Source organism: Erythrolamprus reginae, unplaced genomic scaffold (genome assembly GCF_031021105.1).
Source record: "Erythrolamprus reginae isolate rEryReg1 unplaced genomic scaffold, rEryReg1.hap1 H_23, whole genome shotgun sequence".
NCBI classification, from domain to species: Eukaryota; Metazoa; Chordata; class Lepidosauria; order Squamata; family Dipsadidae; genus Erythrolamprus; species Erythrolamprus reginae.
The window spans coordinates 135,307-154,471 of NW_027248477.1; the positions used below are offsets into that span (position 1 = coordinate 135,307).

The following is a 19,165-nucleotide window of genomic DNA, read 5'->3' on the forward strand; positions in this document are numbered from 1 at the left end:
TTTGACAATTCGTGGAACCAGCCATAAAATTAACAACTGGTTCGCTCTGGTAGCAACCCACCCCTGGCCTTAGATGCAGCAGTGGGTTGCAAATCCCGTTGCGACCATTTTGCTATTGGGTGCACGCGCAGAGACATCTGGGCAGGTGGGCACAGCCTCCCACCACCACAGCTACTGATTTGCCCATTTTAGGGCAAACCAGTAACAACCCACCACTGTTTAGATGGCATTGATTACATTCCTGGATAGTTTCAGTTTGATCATAATATCCTTTTGGCTTAGTGTCCTAGAAGTGGCATGAGTGAAAAGTAGAATGATTAAATGACAGTTTTCTTTCTTCTAAGAAACCCAGAAGTAGGAGAGAGGGCAAGGGCACAGTTAAGCCTGCCCTTAAAAGAAAAAATTGGAAAGAGGAAAATAAATGTGTAAAAAGGCATAGGAATTATTAGATTTTTAAAAACCCAATATACATTATAAATTTAGATATTCATAGAAGTTATGAATCCATGTATTTACCTATTTTTTTTTAATGCTCTATGACGTACCAATTTTTATAATGTGCATTTCACCAATTCTAGTCCATCTTCAATTGCAGATGTGGATGTTCACCCACTGCCAGATTCATCAGGTAAGGCAGGAATCATTCAACGGGTCACTGAATTATGTGTAAAATTAATTTAGCATGAGCAGTTTCCTCTCTTCTCCTTCCCCCAGCTATGCAAACTATTGTGAATCTTCCATATAATACCATTTTATATATAAAAGAGCAATTTTCTGCATATATCATATAAAACAGAGGTCCCCAACCGCCGGTCCGCGGACCGGGACCGGGCCGTTGGGGTTTTTCAGCCGGTCCGCGGCGCCAGGGCCCCCTCGGCCTTTCCGCACCACCAGCGGCGCTCCCCCCGCCAGCCAGCCAAGCCCCGCGCCCGCCGGAACCGGTTCCTCGCTCTCCCCCTGCCGCCCGCCGCGTTTGCAGGAGGTGGGGAGGGTCGGGCGGCCCGCCAATGCCAGGAGGGACGCTGCTGCCCCCCTCCCTTTCTCCGCCCGCCGCTGCGCCTCCTTGACGCCGAGAGGAAATGCCGGCAAAGGTTTTTGTCAGCGGAGGCCGGCGGAAGGTGATATTGAATGTCGGGGGCGCACGGGCGGTTGCACGCGCTCCCTATCTCCCTGATAGCCCACTCGGAATATTCAAAATAAGAAAAGGTTTTTCTTATTTTGAATATTTCGAGTGGGCTAGCAGGGAGATAGAGAGCGCGTGCAACCGCCCGTGCACCCCCGACATTCAATATCACCTTTGCCGGCCCCGCCTCTCCTGCAACCTCCTTGCTGAGAGCCCGGGACGGGACGAAAGTGCTCTCAGCAAAGGTGAGGCGGGCAGGGCGTGCGCGCGTCACCGCTGAGAAGAACGGAGAGCGAGCGAGAGTGAGTGAGAACAACAGACAGCAAGATAGAGAGAAAGTGAGAGAGAGTGAGAGAAAGGGGGGGAGAGAAAGAGATAGCAAGAGAGAGAACAAGAGAGAGAAAGAGCGTGAGAAAGAAAACAAGAGAGAAAGAGTGAGAGAGAAAGCAAAAGAGACAGAAAGAAAACAAGAGAGAGAAAGTGAGAAGAAGAGAGAGAAAGAGGGGGAGAGAGAGAGAAAGAGAGAGGGGGGAGAGAGAGAAAGAGGGGGAGAGGGAGAAAGAGAGAGGGAGAGGGGGGAGAGATAGCAAGAGAGGGAGAGAGAGAGAGAGGGAAAGGGGGGAGAGATAGCAAGAGAGGGAGAGAGAGAAAGAGAGAGGGAAAGGGGGAGAGAGGGGGGAGAGAAAGAGAGAGGGAGAGAAAGAGGAGAGAAAGGAAGAGGAGAGAGAGAAAGGAAGAGAAAGAAAGAGGGATAGAAAGAGAGAGAGAGAGAGTGAGAGATGCTCAGTGAGCCTTTCTTTGAAGTTGCCTTTCTTTCTTTCTCTTTCTTGCTTTCTTTCTTGCTCTTTTTCTTTCTCTCTTTTACCTTCCCTTCCTCTATTTCTTCTTTTCTTTCTCCTTCCTACCTTCTTCCCTTACTCTCCCCTTTCATAAGTTTCCTTGCTTCCTTCCTCTGTTCCTGTCCCTTCCCCCTTTCTTTCTTTCTTTCTTTCTTTCTTTCCTTCCTTTCCTCCCTCCATTTCTTGCTTTCCTTTTCCTTCCTCCCTTCTTTCCTCCCTCATTCCCTTCTTTCACTCCTTCCTCTCTTACTGTCCCCTTTCACACCTTTCCTTACTTCCTTTGCACCCTTCTTCTGTTCCTGTCCCTTTCATCTTTCCTTCCTTCCTTCCCACCATCCGTCCATTCATTCACCCATTCCTCTCTTGATCGCCCCTTTTACGGCGCCGCTGACAGCTAGCTCCCCCCCCCCACCGGGCCATGGAAAACCGGTCTAGCTTAAAGCCGGTCCCTGGTGCAAAAAAGGTTGGGGACCTCTGATATAAAAGAGCAATTTTCTGCATATATGATATTGAGCTTGATGTAATAGTGATAGGAGTTATTTATTAATTACTATATTCTGAAGGCAGTGTTGATTTAAGTAACTAAAATGCAATATATAAAAATATTCCAATAGGGCCTAAGAGAGAGAAATTATGCTGAATGAAATTGCTTCAAATTTAGTATTATCAGTACATATACAGTGATCCCTCGATTTTCACAATCTCGATCTTCGCGAAACGCTATATCGCGATTTTTCAAAAAATAATAAATTAAAAATACGTGCGCGGGTTTTTTTTCTACACCAAGGAAGGAGGGAAGGAAGGAGGGAGGGAAGGAGGGAGGGAAGGAGAGAAGGGAAGGAAGGAGGGAAGGAAGGAGGGAGGGAAGGAGGGTGGGAAGGAAGGAGGGAAGGAGGGAAGGAAGGAAGGAAGGAGGCGGGCATTCTAAAAGCCGAGAAGCCATTGCCACAAGCGCTGCTGAAGGAGGACTCGTGCCCCAAGAAAGCCGGTGAGAGGGGCGAATCGGGCGGGCGGGGGGTAGCGGCGAGGAGCCCGGAGGTGCTGGGGGGGGTGGCCGTCATGAAAAACAACCATTGCCAGCCTCCGAACCTTCGTCGCTCCACCATCTGCGCATGCGCGGCCATGGAAAAAGGGTGCGCATGCGCAGATGGTGTTTTTACTTCCGCACCGCTATATCGCGAAAAATTGATTATCGCGAGAGGTCTTGGAACGGAACCCTCGCGATAATCGAGGGATCACTGTACATATTTCTATAATCCAGAATTTGGGGGATACAAACCTTATATTTTAATAATAACTGCATCTTTTTCAAATATATTTTGAAAAGAATGTGTTGAAATAGATAGTCTGAATTGAAGAACCCCATAGAAATTTACAGAAGAATACAGTGATCCCCCGGGTATCACGATCCCGATCATTGCGAACGGGCTAAATCGCGATTTTTCAACCCGGAAGTCAAAACACCATCTGCGCATGCGCGCCCTTTTTTTATGGCCACGCATGCGTAGATGGCGCCGGGCAGATCAGCTGCTGGGCGGCTTCCCTGGGTCTTCCCCCTCTTGCTGGCGGGAGGGCGAGCGGCGGGCATCAGCGAGGAGTTTCCCCACCACCCACGCAAACTCCTCGCTGCCACTCGCCCGCCCTTCGCCCGCCCACGCCGTTCGCTCGCACCGCTTCCCAGCTGAGTCCTGAAGCGAATTGGCTTCAGGACTCAGCTGGGAAGCGGCGCGAGCGAGCGGCGCGAGTGAACGGCTTGTCCGCCGCCTGCCTGCCCGCGTGCCCGCCGCTCGCCCGCCCTTCGCCCACCCACGCCGTTCGCTCGCACCGCTTCCCAGCTGAGTCCTGAAGCGAATTGGCTTCAGGACTCAGCTGGGAAGCGGCGCGAGCGAACGGCGTGGGCGGGCGAAGGGCGGGCGAGCGGCAGCGAGGAGTTTGCGTGGGCGGTGGGGAAACCCCAATCTTCGGCTCCTCGCTGCTGCAGCGGAAGTAAAAACACCATCTGCGCATGCGCAGATGGTGTTTTTACTTCCGCAGCGCTACTTCGCGAAAACCCGATCGTTGCTAGGGGTCCTGGAACGGAACCCTCGCAATGATCGGGGGATCACTGTATATTTAAATTGTGACAAATCCATCATCTTGTGTGTGTGTGTGTGTGTGGTTGTGTGTGTGTGTTTCTCTCTCGGTGAATAAAAACAATCCACACTAAAAATGAAGTATGCTAGCAATTACACTAATTCTGAGAGGGTTTACCATATTGCAAGAGGCTAATATTTAAACATATCCATTTCTCAAAGTCCAAAGGAAGAACTTTATATAACCTGTTAGTATTTATCACAATCATTTGAGAAATATGTGGAATAAAAAGAGTTTACAAATGATAAATATTCAATATATTGATTAACAAGTGTTTGCCTATATACATCAATTCTGACAAATCAACTAACAAAGAATCCTACAACTTCCCTCATCACATTAATCTGGAGGGTGAGTAAGTGGGTGGCATCAAGGAGAAGATAAACATACAAAACACTTAATCTATGTGTCTTGTGTATGCCTTATTTTCCACACTTCTAATTTAATTCATTCTTCCTTTAGATTACAGAAACCACATTAAAAAGAAATTTGAAACAATGAAAGATCCTAATGCTGTTCCTGGTGAATATGTATCCCTCAACCAGAGATACTCAAAGTTAATCATCATAGATTATCATCCATCTAAAGAGGAGAGAGAACATGAAATTCTGGCGATGGGAAGGAAACATCTTGAAATCATCAGCAAAAGAGCTGAGTCTTCAACCAGCATTGAAACATTATTTAACCCTGATAAATATGGATTAATCCCACAAGTTGTTGTGTTACAGGGAGCTGCAGGAATTGGAAAAACCATAATGGCCCAAAAAATTATATTTGATTGGTCTTCTCAACTACTTTATCAGGACAAATTTAATTATGTTTTCTATATTTGCTGTAGAAAGATGAATGTCCATGCAGAGTCCCATAAGACTAGCATTGCAGAAATAATTTCAGAAGAATGGCTCAAGTGTCACGAAGTGAAAAATGTCATTCGAAACATACTGAAGAATGAAGAGAAGCTTCTGTTCATAATTGATGGGTTTGATGAATTCAGGTATTCCTTTAATCTGTCTGAAAACTACTTTTGCATTGATCCCTGGAAGAAGGAGCCAGTGAGAATTCTTTTGAGCAGTTTGTTTCAAAAAAAGATTCTTCCTAAATGCTCTCTTATAATCACAACAAGACCAATTGCTTTGGAGAAACTCCATCAATGTTTAGAGCGCCCACGTAATGTTGAAATATTGGGGTTTTCCACAAAGGAGAGAGAAGAATATTTCTACAAGTTTTTTGAAAACGAAGACCAAGCAACTCAAGCTCTCAGATTTGTTAAACAAAATGATACCCTTTTCACCATGTGTGTCATTCCCCTTGTGAGCTGGATCATTTGCACAGTGATGAAACAGGAGCTGGAGAGAGGCAAGGATCTTCAGAAGACACCATACACCCTCACTGCAATCTACATACTGTACTTCTCCAGTTTGTTAAAGTTTCACCATAAAGAATACAAACAGCATGTCGAATCAAATGTGAAAGGTTTATGCTCTTTGGCTGCAGAAGGAGTTTGGGAACAGAAAACATTGTTTATGGAAGAAGAAGTTAAGAAGCACACTTTAAATCAGGGAGACTCCCTCCCACTTTTTCTGAATCAGAGTATCTTCAAAAGAGACATTGATTGTATTCAAACCTTCAGCTTCATTCACTTGAGCTTCCAGGAGTTTTTTGCTGCATTGTTTTATGTCCTAGAAGAAGGAGATGAGCAGCATTCTGAAAATTGGAATAAAAACTTGCAGACACTGTTAGAAACACATAGGTCTTTTAGGCCTGACTTTGTAGTGGGATTTCACTTCCTCTTTGGTTTTTTAAATGAAGAAAAAAGAATGAGCGAGTTGAGAAAAGAATTTGGATGGGAAATTTCTCCTAAGAATAAAAAATTCTTGTTAAACTGGGTGAAAAATAATATTCCAAAAAGGAGACATAATTTTCAATTGCAAAAAGAAATGTTTAGTTATTTATATGAGACACGAGATGACAATTTTATAAAAAATGCAATATGTAGTATCATTGAAATAGATTATCAGAGCAACTCAGATATGGAATTGATGATCCTGGCCTATTGTATACAACACTGCCAGAATTTAAAATACCTCTTTGCCAAAGGTTCTGCATTTGTAGATCATGCAGAGAGAGAATTATTTCTTCCAGAAGATAAGTAAGTTTTTTTTGAAAACCTGTTGTTTTCATTCCCGCTTTAATCCAGGCCATTTCAGGCTTTTCTGCCAGAGAAGCCTTTCGGTGGTGCTTAAGGAGGCATTGGCAGTCCAGAACGAACGAAGCATTTTCTTTTCCCTAGGTGCTTGAAGAGGGAATAAACCTCTTCTCGCGCCCAGAGAAAAGAAACACTCCCTTCACTCTGGGCAGCCCAGAGTGAATGGAGCGTTTTCCTTTCTCTGGTACTTGGAGAGGGAATAAACCACTTCATTGTGGTGACTCCCTCGCCCTGCCTCCCATACACCCTGCGCGAGGTTGCATCCTGGAATGTCTGGGCGCAGAAAGGTAAAAGGAGGTGCTTCACCCCGGCTAGATCAACTTGGCTTCAGCCAAAGTAAGGAGTCACCACAGTGAAGGAAAGGCGCTGGCTACAAAGCGAGCGAGTGAGAGGAGAGGGGAGCTCTTCAGCATGGGAAGGAAGAAGAAGCAGGTAGCAGCCGCCGCTGCCGCCTTTCGGTCAAAGGAGCAGGAAGTTCCCCCCTCTCACCTACCTGGGTTTCTCTCTCTGGTGCAGTGTATGGGAGGTGTGTGCTCCTCCTTGCCGCCTCAGAATCCCTCTTTTTAAAAAAAGTTTTGGATTTTTTTGATTCCCCTCACCTCACCTTCTTCCTTTGGCAGCGACTGTCCTCCTCATCTTCTTCTTCCTCTTCCTCCCACCCAAATTCTGAACTTTTATTTCTTTCCTAATTGTTTTGCACGCATTATCTGCTTTTACATTGGTTCATATGGGAAAATTGCTTCTACTTACAAACTTTTATACTTAAGAACCTGGTCATGGAATGAATTAAGTTCTTAAGTAGAGGTACCACTGTATTTGCAAGTAAGGTGCACATGAGGTGGACCCAGATCAAAGCATGCAACAGATTTTATACCCTTTTTCTTGTACACAACACTGTCCGGGTTTCCCGCTGGCTGGATACTAACAAATTTACAACCTATTCAGGGTGCTTGTCAACAAAATCTCCCTAGCTATTGCTCCAAAAGCTCCACACTGTTTTCTTTCTAGACTTTTCTGAACTATATTGTTATCTGTGAGAACAATAAAAAGTTTGTTAACTATTTTATAATTAAACATTATTTTAGATGCAATACTTCATATTTCACATTTGTAAGTAAGGCAATCACATGGGAGCTTCACTTAATGGCTATCACAACTTTTGACTAATGGACAGGTTCAACATGACTATTGGTCAAGGACTACTTGTAAACATTTCATTTACAAAATTGTCTTTTTTCTACTACTGCAATATGAATGCATTTATTTGTGATTACTTTTCAAATGAACTGAAATGCCAATTATATTTGCAAAATAGAGGAACTGGAAACACTGAAGTGAAAGACTGAAGAACAAAAATATATTTCTCATTTAGGGAAAAGAGTTTGGATGAAAGATATATGGAAGACTTCTTTAAAGAACTGACAAAACTGAGAAACCTAAGTATCCTCTGGTAAGAAACTACTGGAATTTCATTCTAGATGTTGTTAAAGAAACCACTACATAATAATAGCAGTTTGCATGTTAACCTAAATACTGTTACAGAAGTCTCTCATCAGTTTCTCATGGTCATCAATAGAAGAAGCTTTACTAGGGGTTCCTGAAGCCTAGGCTGGAATTGAGTTACAACGGACATTGAGGGACAAGGAAGCAGAGTTAGGAAACTTAAGGAAACGTGCATTATTTTATTTATTCATTTATTTGTTTGTTTTTTTGTTTTGTCCAATACACAATAATACACAATGAAGGTTATAGAGGATATAGTAGAGAAGAAGTGCAACATATAGGAGAGACTATTGGACAGGGGACGGAAAGCACTCTAGTGCGCTTACTGACCTCTTAGGAATCTGGAGAGATCAACTGTGGATAGTCTAAGGGTAAAATGTTGGGGGTTAGGGGATGATACTACAGAGTCCGGTAATGAGTTCCACGCTTCGACAACCCGATTACTAAAGTCATATTTTTTTCAGTCAAGTTTGGAGCAGTTAATATTAAGCTTGAATTTGTTGTGTGCTCTTGTGTTGTTGTGGTTGAAGCTGAAGTAGTCTTTTACAGCATACGATCTTGTGGGCAATACTTAGATCATGTTTAAGGCGTCGTAGTTCTAAGCTTTCAAGACCCAGGATTGTAAGTCTAGTTTCGTAGGTTATTCTGTTTCGAGTGGAGGAGTGAAGGGCTCTTCTTGTGAAGTATCTTTGAACATTTTCAAGAGTGTTAATGTCTGAGATGCGATATGAGTTCCAAACAGATGAGCTGTATTCTAGGATGGGTCTGGTGAAAGTTTTGTAAGTTCTGATAAGTAGTGTGAGATTTCCAGAGCAGAAGCTAAGTAGGATTAGATTAGCAACTCTTGAGGCCTTCTTAGCGATGTTGTTGCAGTGGGCTTTGGCACTTAGATCTTTAGTTATTAGTATTCTGAGGTCCTTGACCAAGTGGGGATTATCTGTGATAATTTGTTTATTAAGTTTGTATTTGAAGTTCTGATTCTTTTTGCTGATGTGTAGGACAGAGCATTTGCTGGTTGAGATTTGGAGTTGCCATGTGTTGGACCAGTCAGAAACTGAGTCTAGGTCTTTTTGTAGAGTAGTTGGGTTATCAGTGGTGTTGAAGAGTTTTACATTGTCTACAAAAAGAACACAGTTGTTTGTGATTTTAATGGGAATTCCTTGATTAGAGGGAGGGTATTATGTCAGGGCCTCAACTGAAGTGAGAAAAAGAGAGGGACAGGACATGCTCTCCCATCTGTTTTTGTGGTTTTATAACAGGAGGTCTTGTTATGTGTGGGGTATTGAAGGTTAACCAAGAGGTACTGTACCCTGCTGGGTGGGTTGAATTGATAGCTGAATCAACGGAAGTGATAAGTAGGCAATTGATAGTCCTCTTGTGTATGCTTTTGTGGTGTCCCATATGTTTTGGATGGTTGTTGACTCATTATGGCTATTTTGAAAAAAAATATTTCTAGTTCCTTTTTTCATCATACAGATGAAGTCTTTTTCCTTAATCATTAATCGGTTCATTGACCATCTTTTACATACGGGACTGTCTCGCTCCTTCCATTTTAACTGCAGTGGACTATGGTCGGCCCATGTATTACATAGAATTTCAGCTTCTAAGAGCTGGGATTGGAAGTCGGGATTGGCCCAAGCCATATCAATCCTTGAGTAGGGCTTTTACGATTAGGAGAAAAAAGTGTAAGATTTGTTGTTAGGGTGTTGGCAGCACAAAACATCCTTCAGTTGAAATTCATTCACCATTGCATTAAATGACTCTGGTAAGAGTTTTCTAGATTTTTTGGCCCTTATAGTCAAGCTTTCTATCTGCAATTGAATTAAAATCTCCAATAAATAGTAATTTTACCCTTTTTGTATCTAATAAAAGTCTATGCAGCCTTGCAAAAAATGGTAATCGGTTTGCATTTGGGACATAGCTGTTTACAATGATTGCAGGTTTGAGTCTTAGAGTTATTTGAATTATAAGAAATCTACCTTCCTCATAACTTTATATTAGTTTGGGATTTACCCCCCACCCTTTTTAACTGAGGCTGTGCTGACAAAACATGAACCCAGGTCTGAACATTGTAAGAGATTGATCTGTTTTTTTAAAAAAAATAATTGATTTTTTAAAAAAAAGATATTTGTCATATATACATTGTTAAACAGGTCATAATCCATATCTATTACATTTTAAGTGTGCCATTTGTTACACTTTGTTTTATATTAGGCTATGTACATCCACATATATGAAACAAACATAAATGTTCCTGATTCTATAGAGGATAGTAATTAATCATAAATGGTTGTTTCATTTATCCCTATACTACCATGTTTCCCCGATAGTAAGACACCCCCGATTGTAAGACGTATCGGGGGTTTCAGGGGGGTCGGCTAATATAAGCCGTACCCCGAAAGTAAGACATATGTCTTACTTTTGGGGAAACACGGGGGTACAGTAGAACCTCGACATACGTTCCCCCCGCCGTCGTCCCCCCCCTGCCGCCGCCTGCAAGCGCTCTGCCAGGCGGCTCTCCCCGCTCCGCACCTCCTTTATCTCTGGGTCTGCGGAGGGAGGGAGGGTTCCGGCCTTCTGAAGCGGCGCTGGGCGAAAGGGGGCGGGCAGGCAGCAGCGGAAGGTGAGAGGTGCCTCTTCGATATGCCAGAGAGCCGGAGAAGGGGGCGTCCGGACCCCCACCCCACCCCCAGCAGAAGCCGGGGGGGATCCTTTCAAGCGGCGCTGGGCGAAAGAGGGCGGGCGGCCAGCAGCAGAAGGCGACAGGTGCCTCCTTCTCTGGCTCTCTGGCAGATTGAGCACGCGAAGAGGCACCTCTCACCTTCCGCCGCTGCTGGCCGCCCTCTTTCGCCCAGCGTCGCTTCGGAAGCCGCCGAACGCCGTCAGGGGGCGCTTGGCGACCGCCTCTCCACTCACCAAGTGCCACTCGCCAAGCGCCCCCCTGACGGCGTTCGGCGGCTTCCGAAGCGACGCTGGGCGAAAGAGGGCGGCCAGCAGCGGCGAAAGGTGAGAGGTGCCTCTTCGCGCGCTCGATCTGCCGGAGAGCCGGAGAAGGAGGCACCTCTCACCTTCTGCTGCTGGCCGCCCACCCTCTTTTGCCCAGCGCCGCTTGAAAGGACCCCCCCATTTCCACCCCTTGTCGCCCGAGACAAGGGGCAGCGAGGCAGGGGAAGAGGCGGTGGCTTCCGAGAACATGTTGCTGTTATTTCGTTGACAGAAAGCCTGCAGCGAGGCACATCGGAGCAGTAAATGGAATTACTACTCGGGATACAATCTTGCACCCGGAGCGCCTCTTTAGCCCCAAAGCTGTTTCCCTGCAAGTGAGCGGATGTGCACCATCCCCGGAAGCGAGCCAATTTATGCCCTGAAAACCAGCTACTCTTCCAGCCAAGGCACCTTTTGAACTGGGGGAGACCCCACCACCTGGCAATGCACAATGGCCCTCCTTGCTCTCCCTTCTCCCCCACCCCACCCCAAGGTTGGGCTTCTCCACGCGCTTCTGTTCAGCCCCAACTGCGAGCGAACCACCCTCCCTCTTTCCCCAATGGAGCGGCGTTGCAAAAAAACCCAAACACATCTTACCTCTCCCCTTCCCCCAACCCCGGCCTCTTTCACACAACCCGACCTCTTTCTTTCTCCTTCATGGCCGGTTGCAAAGAAAAGAAAAGCGCAAAAAAAGAGAGAGTCCCGAGCCAGAAGAGTCACATTACCTGTGTGGCAACCGAGGGTCTGGCAACCGAGCGCGGACGTCGGCCACCTGTCCCGCTCCCCCGAGTTCGCGCCCCGTTCTTGGCTTGGCAGCCTGCACGACTTCCCCAACAAAGGAGAAACCTGCAAGTGAGCGGATGGTGCACATCCGCTCACTTGCAGGGAAACAGCTTTGGGGCTAAAGAGGCGCTCCGGGCACAAGATTGTATCCCGAGTAGTAATTCCATTTACTTCTCCGATGTGCCTCGCTGCAGGCTTTCTGTCAACGAAATAAAAGCAACATGTTCTCGGAAGCCACCGCCTTTTCCCCTGCCTTGCTGCCCCTTGTCTCGGGCGACAAGGGGTGGAAAGGAGGGGGGTCCTTTCAAGCGGTGCTGGGCGAAAGAGGGCGGGTGGCCAGCAGCAGAAGGTGAGAGGTGCCTCCTTCTCCGGCTCTCCAGCAGATCGAGCGCGTGAAGAGGCACCTCTCACCTTCCGCCGCTGCTGGCCACCCTCTTTCGCCCAGCGTCGCTTCGGAAGCTGCCAAACGCCATCAGGGGGGCGCTTGGCGAGCGGCACTTGGCGAGCGGAGAGGTGGTCACCAAGCGCCCCCCTGACGGCGTTCGGTGGCTTCCGAAGTAAAGCTGGGCGAAAGAGGGCGGCCAGCAGCGGCGGAAGGTGAGAGGTGCCTCTTTGCACGCTCGATCTGCTGGAGAGCCGGAGAAGGAGGCACCTCTCGCCTTCTGCTGCTGGACGCCTGCCCTCTTTCGCCCAGCGCCGCTTGAAAGGACCCCCCCCCTTGGCTTCTGCTGGGGGTGGGGGGTCCGGACGTCCCCTTCTCCGGCTTTCCGGCATATCGAAGATGCACCTCTCACCTTCCGCCGCTGCTGGCCGCCCTCTTTCGCCCAGTGTCGCTTCGGAAGCCACCTAATGCCATCAGGGGTGCGCTTGGCGAGTGGAGAGGCGGTCGCCAAGCGCCCCCCTGACGGCGTTCGGTGGCTTCCGAAGCAAAGCTGGGCGAAAGAGGGCGGCCAGCAGCGGCGGAAGGTGAGAGGTGCCTCTTTGCACGCTCGATCTGCTGGAGAGCCGGAGAAGGAGGCACCTCTCGCCTTCTGCTGCTGGACGCCTGCCCTCTTTCGCCCAGCGCCGCTTGAAAGGACCCCCCCCCTTGGCTTCTGCTGGGGGTGGGGGGTCCGGACGTCCCCTTCTCCAGCTTTCCGGCATATCGAAGATGCACCTCTCACCTTCCGCCACTGCTGGCCGCCCTCTTTCGCCCAGTGTCGCTTCGGAAGCCACCGAATGCCATCAGGGGGGCGCTTGGCGAGTGGAGAGGCGGTCGCCAAGCGCCCCCCTGATGGCATTCAGCAGCTTCCGAAGCGACGCTGGGCGAAAGAGGGCGGCCAGCAGGAGGCGGTGGCGCCGGTGGCTCGGCTGCAAGCGGCCAGCGAGGCCGACCGGCTCCGAGGCGAGCGGCCGGAGCTGCGCCCTCCTTCGCCCACCTCCTTTCCAATGTAAGATATACCCCGAAAGTAAGACGTAGTGGGGGTTTTGGGGGTAAAAAGAAAGTAAGACACTGTCTTACTTTCGGGGAAACACGGTATTATAAAATGCTAGTTTTTACCTATATATACACTGATGCTCTGTATTGTTACATTTTGTTTTTATTCCGGATCCATTCATGCCATTTGTGCCATGTGTCTTTGGTTTCTTTACTTTTTATTCCTTTGATTGCGTTCGTCATTTCGTCCATTTCTGCGCATCTATAGATTTTTTCCATTATTACATTTTCGGGTGGGGTCTGATCTTTTTTCCACATTTGTGCAATTGAAATTCTTCCCGCAGTGATTATATGTGTCATAAGAGGAAGCGTTTGTTTTGGGTATTGTCTTTTCCAGATTTCTAGAAGCAAAATGGAGCTCCACCTCAGAGCACCCAATTTGCACTGAAAGATGTTGAAAGAAAATGCAGGGTGTCCTGCATAAGCCACGCCCACAGGGTGGTAGTAAAATTTTTGGCAGCCCTTCACTGCATAGAAGCATACCTTCTGGTGTGAGTTCTATCTCCTCCTTTATAATTTTTGTAAGCCATCTAAGAGTATTTTTCCATAATTTTTGAATTTTGGGGCAGGACCACCACAAAAAAGTGCCTGTCTGTTTCTTACATTTCCAACAGGTATCATTTAATTTCATGTAAATCTTTGTAAGTCTTGTGGGGGCAGGTACCATCTGTAAAAAAGTTTATGAAAGTTTTCTTTATATGCGGCTGACAGTGTGATTTTACAAATAATACTCCATGATTTCTCCCAGTCTGCTAAGTGTATGTTATGTTGGATGTTTTTAGCCCACGCGATCATAGGATCTTTGACTATATCTTCCAATCTGATTGATCTTTTTTGATGTGGGTTTCTTGTAGACAAATAATGACTGGATTACACTTAATGAGTATGTAAAATATTTTTTCCATTAATCCATTAATGTTCATTGATATTAACTTTATTTCTTCTGTTGACTTTATCTTAGAATGATTTCCTTTAGTTTTCTTTCTTTGCCCCTGTTTTAGATCTTGTTGTCGTGCCTTGTCCTCCATCATCCTGGAATTGTTTAATCTCTTGAATCTGACCTATCTCTGTTTGGGAGGGGAGTTCTTCTGAACCTAATTCATCATGACTTATTCCTTCTTTCTCCATTCCCTCCTTTGGATCTAGATCTTCTATCATTGATGTGGAGATTGAAGAATTCTATGACCCCCCTGTACTGAGTTGATCCTATGTTCTTTTTCAAGAAACGTGATGAGGAGTCCCTCCGGTATTAACCATCGAAAGGTTATTCTGTGCTTATAAAAAGGAAGCCCTTTTCTCCCTTACCCATCTGGTTATTTGCTTAAGGACAATTATTTCTTTCTCTATATATGTTACCGTGTTCTCCCTTGCCAAATTATATACTTCGCCCCTCAATGCACATGTACCTCCCTCGCAAATTAATGATTATGGACATTTCCCTCAGTGCTCTCTGAGGGGTTGAGTTTGTTATGCCCACAATAATCTCTGCCATGATTTCAGAAAGGCTTTCTTCTTTGTTTTCTGGAATGTTTTGATTTCTCTACTTCTAGATTGATAACAGCTTCTTCGAGATCTCTATTAATATTTGTAGTTCTATTTTCTGAGGTATGAAGTCTCACTTCGATCTTATCGGTCTTCTCTTCTATTTCTTTAATTGTGCCTCTTTGTTGACACCTGGTTGTAAGTACCATTACATGAAATTTTAGGGACAGGCTGGGGATAGTTGCTGCCCAGCATGTGTGACTTGCATTTCATTCTTTGACTGTGGTGGAGCTCCCAATCTAAGAGTAGGCCAGGTCTTGGGATGAGATCTAGTGTTACTCCAGATTTCAGGACCTCTGTGACAACCATTATCTTATTATTGACCTCACTTGTATTGACAAACCATATGTTAGACAGGATTGCATAGGACAGTTATCCATCATCACTGAGGGATCATTGTATTTACTGTTTCTTTAAAACAGTGCTTCTCAAATATTGCGTTGGGCCAAAGGGGTCCGTGACCCGATGGAACATGAGGGTTTTTTTGCTATAAGAGGTACGTTTTTTTGCACCGAACAATAGCATACAGCACAGAGCAGGAAATATGAGGTGCAGATAACAACCCTTTAACAGGGATGAAAAGAAAGGAGAAGAGGGAGACAGAGATAATGAAACAAATGTAAGTCTTCCGATATAATCATCAATCTGTCTTTTATTTTCAATTTCCTATTCCTTTTTCTTTTTACTGTAAATCACAGTAAATCAATCTGTTTTTTCTCTTCAGTTCTCTTTTCATCTTTGTAATCTCCTTGTTCTTCTTTTTCTTCATCTTCGTTTCCCACCAGTGTTAATTCTAAGTGTCCTTATGTTTCAGGTCCTTTTCTGTTTTCTTTTCACATCTAAATTCCAAAATACAATTTTTAAAATCTTCATAAATGTATTTTAACATCCTGGCTAGTTTTTTATAAACATACATCTCCATATTGTCAATTCACAAATTGACTATTCATAATTCACAAATTTTTATTTTATCACAAATCTATATAGTCCTTCAAGTCCATATAGTCTCTAGCAATGTTCCCTCTAATTTTTTTTCGGTGTGGGCGGAAAAGTATAGTGTCTGAGTGACAGTCCCTTTGGGATTGGGCGGCATAGAAGTATAAATAAATAAATAAATAAATAGATAAATAGATAAATAAATAAATAAATCTTTTCTTTTTTATTAAAAGAAATTAATAATTTTAAAAAACCAAAATCCATTACTATTAAAACTAAAACAACCAGCAAAACTATTAATAAAAACAGGTGAGGGCTGGGTTTTTTCTCTGTTATTATTTAAGTGCTTTTACCATATGCTTTAAATCAAGAGTCACTTCTCTCTCTGTTTCTCTCTCTTTCCTGTCATTCTCTGCCTCAATCATTTTCTCATTTCTCTTTTTTTGTCTTGTTTTTTCTATCATTTCTCTCTCTCTTGCTTCCACTCTTCTCTCTCTCTCTCTTTCTTCCTCTCTCACTCTCTTCCTTCCTCTCTCATTTCTTTCTTTCTTTCTCTCTCTTTCTCTATCTTGCTTTCTTCCTCTCTCCCACTCTCTTCCTTCCTTCCTCTCTCATCTCTTTCTTTCTTTCTTTCCTTCTCTCTTTATCTCTCCCCCTCTTGCTCTCTCTCTTTTTCTCACTTTCCCTCTCTTGTTTTCTTTCTCTCACTCGTTCCCTCTCTCGTTCTCTCTCTCTTGCTATCTCTTTCTCTCCCCCCTCTTTCTCTCTCTTTCTCTTTCTCACTTTCTCTCTATCTTGGTCTGTCGCTCTCACTTTCATTCTCCGGAGGCTGGCAAAAGTGATTTACAATGTCGGGCGAGTGGGCCGGTGCGCGCTCTGCCCATCTCCCTGCCAGCCGGCCTGGAACATTCAAAATAATAATAATTATAATAATTTATTAGATTTGTATGCCGCCCCTCTCCGAAGACTTGGGGCGGCTCACAACAAGCGATAAAACAATATTGTACAGGCAGAAATCTAATATTAAGAAAAAACTAAAAACCCTATCAATTTAAAAAACCAAACAACACATACATACCAAACATAAATTATAATAAGCCTGGGGGAAAGGTGTCTCAAATCCCCCATGCCTGGCGGTATAGATGGGTCTTAAGTAGTTTACGGAAGACAAGGAGAAAACCCTTCGCTCTTACTTTGAATGTTCCGGGCGAGCGGGCAGGTGGGCAGGGAGATGGGGAAAGCACGCGCCGGCCTGCGCGCCTGCCAGCCTCCGGAGAATGCCTGCCTCGCCTCTCTTGCAGCGGAGGAGAAAGAGAGGCAGATTGGGCAGGCGGGCGGCAGCCGGCGCGCGCTCTGTCCATCTCCCTGCCAGCCGGCCCAGAACATTCAAAATAAGAAAACCCTTCGCTCTTACTTTGAATGTTCCGGGCAGGCGGGCGGGTGGGCGGGCGGGCAGGCAGGCAGGGAGATGGGGAGAGCGCGCGCCAGCCCGCGTGCCCGCCAGCCTCCGGAGAACGCCTGCCCCGCCTCTCTTGCAGCGGAGGAGAAAGAGCGGCGGGGCGGGCGGGATGCAGCCGGCCGCGGCTCCCTTCTACTGCCTGCGCCTCCCCGCCCATCCCCCCAAGCGTGCCACCGAGGAAAAGGGTGCACGTGGGGGTATTTTGGAGCACGCGCAGCTTACAGGGAATGGTGGTCTCTAGGTATTTCAATCCAGTCCAATTCAAAATCATCTTCTATCACCAAATATTACACCATCAAATACAATAACAGTTTACAAACTGCTTTTAAATTCTTTTAAACTCCTAGATATCTTCTTCTAGTCAAGGTCAGTCTCCAGTTGTTAGCATAAACATGCTTTCATAAACTGCTGTTGTATTTTCTTTTAACCAGCATTTGACATTGTCAATTCCCAATATAACAAAACAGCTCTATTTTTTTAAAAAAATATCTGTATTTTAAATCCACTTAACACTTATAAAATGTTTTCTTCACATTTTTATTTATCCCACTCACTTTAACTTCCACCAGGTCATTTATAAGAACATTCTCAAAGTTTAATCCTGCTCCTTTAAATCTCTCTATGATCTTTCTAATTGCTAGATAGCCACTTGCTCCATTTTGAAATCCTTTACGTTTTAATTTTCTTCTTTTAATCATTAAATCTGCCAAACACTCACCAACTTTAGCACTTCTTATATATATATATATATATAAGGTTTATTAAATATTTACAATAAAATCACACAATTACAATACATATAGTACAACACAACGTACACAAAATTTAAATAGAGAGAGGAAAAAGAGTAAGAGAAGAAAAAGGTGTGAAATTAAGAAAAATAAAAATAAAGCACTCTGCTTTATCAATTACATTTTGATATTGTTATTTACATTTAAACTACTCTAAGAGTAGTACATTTAGTGTGCAGCTTAAGTCTAGTCCTTTTATTACTTTGTTATACATCAATTGCATATATACATTTCCAATTCTTCATAACATTTTATCATTCATATATCTATCCTTCAATGGTATAATGGTGCTATAGTGTCTTAAAGTGTATAAATTGTAATTGAATTTGTTACTTTTGAATTTGGTATTGAGGTTCCTAATTTTAATTTAGATAAGTTATAATTTAGTTCTAATTTATTATTTTTTGGGGGGCAACCCAGATATACCACCTGTCCCAGCTTTTATGGAAGTCTTCCATGTCCCTATCTTGTAACTCATAGGTCAGCTTTGTCATTTCAACCACCTGGTAGATTTTATTCATCACACTGCAGATTGTGGGAGGGAGCTCCTCTTTCCATGATTGGGCATACATAATTCTAGCCGCTGTTGTGATATGTAATATTAGATGTCTGTCATGTTTTGAGAAGTGTTGTCTGAATATTCCTAATAAGAAGAGTTCTGGTCTTATTTTTATTTCCTTTTTTACAATTTCTTCAATCATATTTTGGATTTCCCCCCAAAATTGTCTGACTACTGGGCATGTCCACCACATATGATAGTAAGTGCCTGGTTTTTCCCGGCACTTCCAACAGATGGGGGACAATTTTGGGTACATTTTAGATAGACGGGCTGGGGGAAGATGCCATCTGTAGAACATCTTGTATATATTCTCTTTGTATGGAATTGAAAGTGTTATTTTATAATTATTTGCCCAAATTTTTTCCCATTCTGGTAAATTTATCGTATACCCAAAGTTTTGCCCCCAGGCTATCATGTTACCTTTAACTTCCTCTTCGGCAAGTTCTTGGTAAAGCAAATATTTATAGATTTTAGAAATTTGTTTATCATCTGCGCCCAATAGTATTTTATCAAATGTGCCCATTTTCTGGAATCCTTGCCTTTCCCTGTCCTCTTTGTATTTGGATCTAATTTGGTAATATTGAATCCAGTCCAATTTGATTCCTTTGTCCTGGAGGTCTGATTTAGAAATTAGTGTATCATTTTCATTTAATAATTGATCATATGTTATCTTATTCTTTAGGATCATTGTCTTGGGATATGTAATGGCCTCATTCGGTGAGAGCCATCTTGGTGTTTGCAAGTATTGGGACTTTTGCACTGATTGCCACGTTTCTATTAGACTTTTTCTCACAAAATGCTGTTCGAAGTGTGTAAGTAATTTACCCTT

General features: G+C 44.5%; 1 protein-coding gene across 3 annotated transcripts in view; it reads left to right on the forward strand.

The window, feature by feature from the left end:
- Positions 1–19,165, forward strand: part of LOC139155499 (NACHT, LRR and PYD domains-containing protein 12-like) — a 69,287-nt gene that overhangs the window by 12,293 nt on the left and 37,829 nt on the right. Inside the window, exons 3-5 of one of the 3 annotated variants that reach the window (XM_070730648.1) lie at positions 596–628; positions 4,558–6,244; positions 7,674–7,751. In XM_070730648.1, coding sequence (XP_070586749.1) covers positions 596–628; positions 4,558–6,244; positions 7,674–7,751 — 1,798 coding nt within the window. Of the gene's footprint in view, positions 1–595; positions 629–4,557; positions 6,245–7,673; positions 7,752–14,250; positions 14,296–15,183; positions 15,211–19,165 lie in introns of those variants that run through there. The other 2 variants (XM_070730649.1, XM_070730650.1) reach the window with 2 other exon arrangements.